Source organism: Zonotrichia leucophrys, chromosome 5 (assembly GCF_028769735.1).
Source record: "Zonotrichia leucophrys gambelii isolate GWCS_2022_RI chromosome 5, RI_Zleu_2.0, whole genome shotgun sequence".
NCBI lineage: Eukaryota > Metazoa > Chordata > Aves > Passeriformes > Passerellidae > Zonotrichia > Zonotrichia leucophrys.
Genome location: NC_088175.1, coordinates 49,086,786 through 49,094,884, shown reverse-complemented (window position 1 = coordinate 49,094,884; position 8,099 = coordinate 49,086,786). Strand labels below are relative to the sequence as shown.

At 52.9% G+C, this 8,099-nt stretch overlaps 2 protein-coding genes across 2 annotated transcripts; one reads left to right on the top strand and one right to left on the bottom strand.

Annotated features, from left to right (window-relative positions):
• Window positions 1-5,567: 5,567 nt before the first annotated feature.
• Window positions 5,568-6,616, bottom strand: LOC135448721 (mas-related G-protein coupled receptor member H-like). Its single transcript, XM_064714928.1, has 2 exons — window positions 6,485-6,616; window positions 5,568-6,218 (listed from the first exon to the last, which is right to left on the bottom strand). Exons 1-2 carry the CDS (start codon window positions 6,614-6,616, stop codon window positions 5,568-5,570), a joined length of 783 nt encoding a protein of 260 aa, XP_064570998.1.
• Window positions 6,617-6,674: 58 nt separating this feature from the next.
• LOC135448720 (mas-related G-protein coupled receptor member H-like) lies at window positions 6,675-7,660 on the top strand. The gene is given in 2 exon segments (XM_064714927.1): window positions 6,675-7,347; window positions 7,350-7,660. Coding segments are annotated over 2 exon segments (984 nt in total).
• Window positions 7,661-8,099: the final 439 nt, after the last annotated feature.

Genomic DNA, 8,099 nt, shown 5'->3' with positions numbered 1-8,099 from the left:
TGTCCCGACAACAACCGGCAATGAAGGTGGAGACCCCCCACATCCGGCTGTCAAGAGCTCTGTACAACCTCAATTTTCTAAATTGCTCTTTTGACAGCCAAAATCCTCCAGTGGTCCGGCATTTCGGCAGTCACCAGCAGCTGCAGCCCAAAGCCAGGCCGCCGGTTCTTGTAAAGGATCCGGAGACCTGGCGGACGGAGGGCCCCTTTGACCTGGTGACCTGGGGGAGGGGATACGCTTGCGTGTCCACTCCCTCAGGCCCCAAGTGGGTCCCGTCTAAGTGGGTCAGGCCCTTCGTCCCAAAGCAGAGGACCAAGACAGAGGCAGTACCACAGGTCCGGCAAGCGTGTTGGCGTCGGCGGAGGAAGCAACACCACCAACCGTCTTCCTTTTCTCCTGAGCTTCCCCCTGTTTCTGAAGAACCCTCTCCTCCAGCTTCTCCTCCACCCCTTGACCTCTTGCACCATCTTTCCTCCTATTCCCCCTCAGCTCCAATCGTTACCCCTCGTATGTTTTGTTTAAATTGGTTGTTTGGAGAGGAACCATTTCTGTGAATTCCATATACTTTTACGGCTCTCTTTTCATTTCAGTTGCATCTCCCCAAATGGCCCCCGCATTGACAACGCTAGCTCCCAACCCTTGTCTGATGTTGATGGTGCTGACGACCTGCGGACTCCTTCTGCCACCTACGGAGCCGTGGGTCATTCCCCAGCCAAAAGTCAACGTCTGGCGTGCCTTGGCTCAATCGCTAGGACAGGACAGCATTTGCCTGGACACCAGCGCTGCAGAGGACCCGATGTCGTCCTGCCTTGTGGGGATCCCTTTCTCTCCAGGAGAGTTCCCCCCGCCTTTCAGTCTGCCCTTTCCCCTATTTTGGCCCGGAGCCTTACTTTCCTTCCTGGTTTTGAACCCAGTAACGCCTGGAGAGACGGAGTGGCGAGGCTGGATCCTGCGCCCTCCGAGCCCACAGAATTACATTTACTCGGTTCCGCCAATTCTACTATTTGTTTTCAGTTTGATTATACACTTACCCCCATAGAGAAGGGCACTGAGGTGGTCCTGCAAACAAAGAAAGAGTATCAAGCTGACCAGTGGTGTCGGGCCGTTCTGAAGATCGTCGGCCCTACCACCACCAAGCGGACCCCTTATGCCCTTCCAAGGGGGGTGTTTTTGATTTGTGGCGACCGAGCTTGGGCAGGCATCCCCTCTGGTCTGGTCGGAGGGCCGTGCACCTTTGGCCGGCTGACGCTGTTTACCCCCAACATCACCCAAATTATTAATTGGAAAAAGACCAACATCACATCCGAATTGACTAGATCCAAAAGAGATCTTAAAGATCTCACCGAGGACTGTGATGATGAAATTACTCATTGGTCACATTCAAAGTCAGTTGCCTTTACCATCTTGTTGCCTTGGGTATCGGTAGCCAAAACTCTAGGTGAATTGGGCCGCCTAGAGTGTTGGGTGGCTAAACAAGCCAATCTTACTTCAGCCGCGCTATACGACCTCCTTACAGACGAGGAAATAACAAGACAGGCGACACTCCAGAACAGGGCAGCAATAGATTTTCTATTGCTGCTTCATCACCATCACTGTGAGGAGTTTGAGGGCCTCTGCTGCATGAACCTGTCCTCCAGAGCCGAGGACGCCAGGCACTCAATAAAAAGACTCCAAGACCTCGTCCATCAGGTCAAACAGGAAACATCGGACTGGCTGGGAGACATCTTCAAGGGTTGGGGCCTCAGCGGGTGGGCCAGTTCAGTTTTAGAATCAGTTTCTAAGATTGTTTTGAGTTTGATTGTACTTTTAGTTCTGTTCATGTTGATCCGCGGTTTGGTCCAAAAATTAATAGCCAGAGCCACAACTATGGCTGCCAATCATGTCACAATTCCCCAGGAGGAACCTTTCGAGCTGGAGGACCTCTCCTCAGAGGCCGAAGGAGCTGCGGACGAGGAGGGGTCAACCGAGCCGCCCCAAGAACATCTGTGGGCTGGCGAACTCCAGCTCGAAGAAGGCGAAGATTGGCAGGACCGGCCGCGGACATCTTCTTTTTGAGTTATACGGACATTCCTGTTTTCTTTATTTTATTTGTTAAGAAACGGGGAGATGTTGTAGTGTGTTTTAAGTTTCTCAGTTTGCTCCCCCATTTTATGTACTGTACCCTCCTTTGTTCTTTGTAAATGGTTCCTCTCTCCCCAGTTTTTACCGCCACTGCCTCCTTGCCAGTTAAGTTGCCTGGTTACCATACTATTTTTAGTTGCTAATGTTACAGTTTGTAGAACCGCTCCTCCCTCATCCCACCTTATAAGTAGATGTTTTCTCCTCCCTGGGCCCAGTCAATCACTCCCCACTCCTCCCAAGTTTCGAGAACCTTCTCTTCTCTGGGGGTTGTGGTTGGCTGTGGTCCCGGGGCCCCTCCTTTACTTTGTATTCGTTGGTTCCTGGTGTATGTCAGTTATGTTCAGTACCTCCCTTTGAGTTTTCCCATTGGATAGCTGAGCTCCCCTCCTCTCTCCTCCCCTTCCCTTTAAAACCTTGTCTCTCCCCCTGTTCGGGGCCATTTTGCTGGTTGGTGCCCCTCCTCGTTGGTGCCTCCGGATCACCCAATAAACCAACTGTTCACCCCCAGCAAGTGGTCACCTCCTTTATCGTCTCGCGTGCGCAACTCCAAGCTCTTCCTCCAGCCCAGCCTGAGGCCAAGACGCCGAGGGGGGCTGGCTCCTTATGCGCAGGGGCGTTGGCCTTCTCACCCCTCGTGCTAGCCGGATCTAGGGCCGCGTACGCCCTCACGCATCAAACCTCCCTTTTATGAAGGAATTGCTTTAAACACTCCCTTCAGTTACTCCACAGCCAATGCCCCTCACCAGTGCAGATGGGAAACCCCTCGGAAAGGAATCACCCTGAGCCAGGTCACAGGCCAGGGCAGATGCTTTGGCAATGCAACACTAGCTAGGCGGAAAGGCAACATCTGCACCAAAGTTGTCAAGCCTAACAGGAAAAACAATAAGTGGGTAGTCCCATCCACACCTGGGATGTGGGTTTGCCAGCGATCTGGAGTGAGTCCCTGTGTGTCTCTCGCCAAATTTGATGACTCTAACGACTTTTGTGTCCAAGTTCTGATTGTTCCTAGGGTCCTGTACCACTCAGACGAAGATGTGTACCACCTTTTTGAGGAACCCAGCCGGCTTCACAAAAGAGAAATACTAACAGGTGTAACTATCGCAATGCTGCTCGGTTTAGGAGCGGCAGGAACGGCAACGGGTGTCTCAGCCCTAGCAACGCAGCACCAAGGACTGTCCCAGCTGCAAATGACCATCGATGAGGACCTGCAAAGGATCGAGAAATCCATCTCCTTCCTGGAGAAGTCAGTCTCCTCTCTCTCGGAAGTGGTCTTGCAGAACAGGCGAGGTCTGGACCTCCTGTTCATGCAGCAAGGGGGCCTGTGTGCCGCCTTGAGAGAGGAGTGCTGCTTCTATGCAGACCACACAGGAGTCGTGAGAGACTCCATGGCAGAACTCAGAAACAGACTGGCTCAGAGGCAGAAGGACAGGGAAGCCCAGCAGGGCTGGTTCGAGTCCTGGTTCAATCAATCACCATGGCTAACCACTCTGATTTCTACCCTAATAGGACCGCTGGCATTGCTGCTTCTAGCGGTTACCTTCGGACCTTGCCTGCTGAACAAGCTGGTCTCATTTGTTCAGACCCGCCTGGAACGGGCCAACATCCTGTTCATCGGGCGGCGAATCCAACCAGGGAACACTGCCAGCCACAAGTTCTAACCTTGACTGGCGAAAAACTTACTCAGATGTACCAAACCCCCTTTTCCTTATCGAACTACAACCTTATACCTCATTTCAGTGTATGACTACCTCATTCATTTGTGAAAAAGGGGGGGGAGATGTAGCAGATAGGGCCTGGCGTTCGGAAGATCTCGTGATGTTACGGGAAGACAGGGCCCCTGCCCCCTTAGATAAGAAAATTAACATAGGAATGTAGCCCCCTAAACCGGATTCCAGTAACTTTCCACTTGCCCAGGTAACTTTCCATCCCTACTAACCATAGATGGTAAAGACAGACCCCCACCTGACGTAGAAGCCCCCTAGACTATAAAACCCCACGGGAAGAGAGAATAAAGGCCTTTGATCCTCCACCACATTGGTGTCCGCGTGTTTCTTAGGCCCGAGCGACCCCGGGGAAGGGGGTCGCCGTGCTGTTTCCTGAAACCAGACCGCCTGCCTTGTATCAGAAGGCAACAGATCCCCTTTCCCTCCCTTCATTACAGCTCATCCTCCTCCTCCTCAGAGTTGGGAGCACTCGTGTTTGTTTTTACCTGATCCCACCCCTCTGGGCAACCTGTGCCAGGGCCTCAGCACCCTCACAGGGAAGGATTTCTTCCCAATATCCAATCTGACCCCACCCTCTGTCAGTGGGAAGCCATTGCCTCTTGTCCTGTCACTCCATGCCCTTGTCCAAAGTCCCTCTCCACCTCTCCTGGAGCCCCATCAGCTCCTGGACCATGAAGTGTTTGCCCTTGATAGGACTGGCCTGGTGAGATTCCATAGCTGGGGACACAAACATGGTGTCAGCAGGAAGAGAGGTGACAGTTCTGGTCCCAGGGCCAGCAGTTTCCAGGAGGAGCATCCCAGATCCCTGAGGCACATGTCAGCCTGGGTAGGAATCATCTCACCTCAGCTTTCTAGGAATTCCTTGGAATTCACTGTAGGCTGCTGTCTGATTGCCAGGGGAGTGTAGAAGGTGACTCAGAGGAAACCTGCAACTTTCTAAGGATTAAAGCCAAGCAAGCAGCATGGATTTGCCTCTTCTCAGAAGAAATGCCATTGCTGACATCCTAAATCATCCCTCTGCTGTGTGCCAGTGCTCCAGCTCATTCACACAATTTATTATTGCATGAATCCTCTTGGAAACTGCCTGGTGCAGGAGAAGCACCACTGAAATTGTGCTACACAAGTGGCAAAATTAGATTTGAAACAGAAATCATAGGTTTTGTCCTGCAGAGTCCTAAAAATCCACCTGTGCAATGCGAGGTGGCGATTTGAGCCAATTCACATACAAGATTTCAGGATTAGGTTTGCTATGAAGAACCTGACACAAACTACTTTTCCAAGAAGGAATTAGGGATTCTTGGAAATGTCAACAGATGGCCCATTCCAGACATTGCAGGCATTAGCCTTTGGAAGAGCTCTGGTGTGAGACAGATACCTGCTCTCCTCACAGAAAATCCAGAGGCTTTAGAATGGAAAAACTAAGGAAATGAGCCAGTTTCTGTTGCTGTTTCCCAGGGATGAGCTCTGCAGCAAATCCCTGATGTTGTTTATTAAATAAAATCTGGGGCAGGAGTTACCACATTGAAAAGAAACAAAAGAAAAAAATCCAAACCTGACTTAGGGGTAGCAACAAAATTAAAAAGATCAGTACATCAGAGTTTATTCCTTGGGGCCAAGAAAATGAAGGTCATTCCAAGGGGAATACAGGAACAGGACTGAGCTCAGAGCCATGTGCTCCAATACTTCTGGCTGCCTCTGAGGTGCCACATGTGCAGAAGTGCCTCACAGAGCTGTCACCTCCACCACAGTGTCCCCAGGCCCGTGGCTCCCCTCGTCACTCCCGCCTTTCTCCTCAAACACCCTCCGCAGAGCCACTCTGACCGAGCGCTGGAAGCGGCGCCGCCGGCAGCTCCCCACCAGCACGTAAATCACCGGGTTGAGGGAGCAGTTCAGCAGTGCCAGGAACAAAGAGGGGTCTTCTGGGAATAAATCACCGGAATCTGGGAGATTGATGAAAACCTCCATGCAGAAAGGGATGCCAAAGGCAAAGAACAGCAGGACGTTGAGCACGATGGCCACAAAGAGCTTCCCTGGCTGCCGCCTCCGGGAGCCACAGCGCAGCTTGAGGAACAGGAACAGGTTGGAAACCAACATCATGAGGGAAAAAACCACGGAAATGGCCAGGGCTACACCTGCAATGACGGTCCCAGAGTCTTCAGTGTAGGTGGAGGTGAGGTAGAGGGAGGAAACAAAAGCCCCTGCCAGGGCCCAGAGGGCCCCGCTGACGGCGGCCGAGAGGTGCCGGGGACGGTGGCAGCGGTGCCAGATGGGGCACAGGACGGAGACGCAGCGCTCCACGCTGAGGGCTGCCAGCAGCCCCAGGCTGCTCAGGTCAAACACGTGGCACGGGAACCCAAGGACAAACACAAAGTGCTGAAAGTGGTGGATAAAAGGAAATAAAGAGGTGAATGATCCTGCTCCCAGCAGCTGCCTTCTCCGTTTCCCACCACCTCCTGGGAGAGATGGGGAGCCAGAGGGAAATAAAGACATCAGCACTCCCAGTATTTCCCAACTGCCCACACAGCCCCACGCCAGCCCCAGGAAGAACCCCCACCCCTGCAGTGCCCAGGACTGGCTCCCAGCCCTCCAGCCCTGACTCTAGACAGGAATCTCCCACCAGGCCATCCCTCGACTCCTACCTCCCGTAGGAACAGCACTGACACAGCAGCACCAGGAGAAAGGATTTGGGATGGCTGCTGGAACCACTGGCTGTGCTTCAGTCTCGTGCCTCGTGCCTGGGTGCAGCCCTTGGCCCAGAGATCATATCCCATGGTCAGAGCTCCCCTCACAATCTCCCCACATCAGTGACAGCTTCCAGGATCATTCACCATGGAGGAGAACAGCACAACAAACCTCACCCTGAACAATACACTTTATGGATCTCTGGACTGGGAGGAATATATCAGATCAGAATGCTCCCGCATTCCCTCCAGCCTGATTGCCTTTGCAGGGGTGTGCCTGGGGATCTCCCTCTGTGGGCTGGCAGGGAATGGGGTGGTCTTGTGGTTCCTGGGCTTGCACACACAGCAGAGCCCTTTCACTGTCTACATCCTAAATCTGGCTGTTGCAGACTTCTCCCTGCTCCTCCTGTTTCTCCTGCTTCTCTTGGCTTTTCTGTCCTTAGCAGCATTCTGCACATCTTTGTTTCCTTTTATTCATCACTATCAGCGCTTTGTGTTTGTCCTTGGGTTCCCGTGCCACGTGTTTGACCTGAGCAGCCTGGGGCTGCTGGCAGCCCTCAGCGTGGAGCGCTGCGTCTCCGTCCTGTGCCCCATCTGGTACCGCTGCCACCGCCCCCGGCACCTCTCGGCCGCCGTCAGCGGGGCCCTCTGGGCCCTGGCAGGGGCTTTTGTTTCCTCCCTCTACCTCACCTCCACCTACACTGAAGACTCTGGGACCGTCATTGCAGGTGTAGCCCTGGCCATTTCCGTGTTTTTTTCCCTCATGATGTTGGTTTCCAACCTGCTCCTGTTCCTCAAGCTGTGCTGTGGCTCCCGGAGGCGGCAGGGAAGCTCTTTGTGGCCATCGTGCTCAACGTCCTGCTGTTCTTTGCCTTTGGCATCCCTTTCTGCATGGAGGTTTTCATCAATCTCCCAGATTCCGGTGATTTATTCCCAGAAGACCCCTCTTTGTTCCTGGCACTGCTGAACTGCTCCCTCAACCCGGTGATTTACGTGCTGGTGGGGAGCTGCCGGCGGCGCCGCTTCCAGCGCTCGGTCAGAGTGGCTCTGCGGAGGGTGTTTGAGGAGAAAGGCGGGAGTGACGAGGGCAGCCACGGGCCTGGGGACACTGTGGTGGAGGTGACAGCTCTGTGAGGCACTTCTGCACATGTGGCACCTCAGAGGCAGCCAGAAGTATGGAGACAAGAGCAGCGTAGCCAGGCTCAGTCCAGTTCCCCAGCTGGGTTTGTTCTCCATGGAACTGCCCTCGCTGCCCCATCCATAGGGAATAAACTCTGTTGATGAGGCAAAGTCTGCAAAAATGGGCAGAGCAAGGGGTGTTGAGATTTGGGGTGTAAGGGGGCAAGAGATGGGTGAAAATTACAATTTGGGGAAAAGGGAGAGGAAAAAGAGAGAAAGGGGAAAGGGAGAAAAGGGGAGAGGGAGAAAAAAAAGGAAAAAATACAACAAAGTAAAAAAGGAAACTAAGCAAGAGAATGAATGGGAGAGAAACAGAAAAAAAAAGAAAGCATGGTAGAAAGTAAAAAATAAAGATTGAGAATGGCAAAGGATTTGCTTGGAGAGGACAGATGAA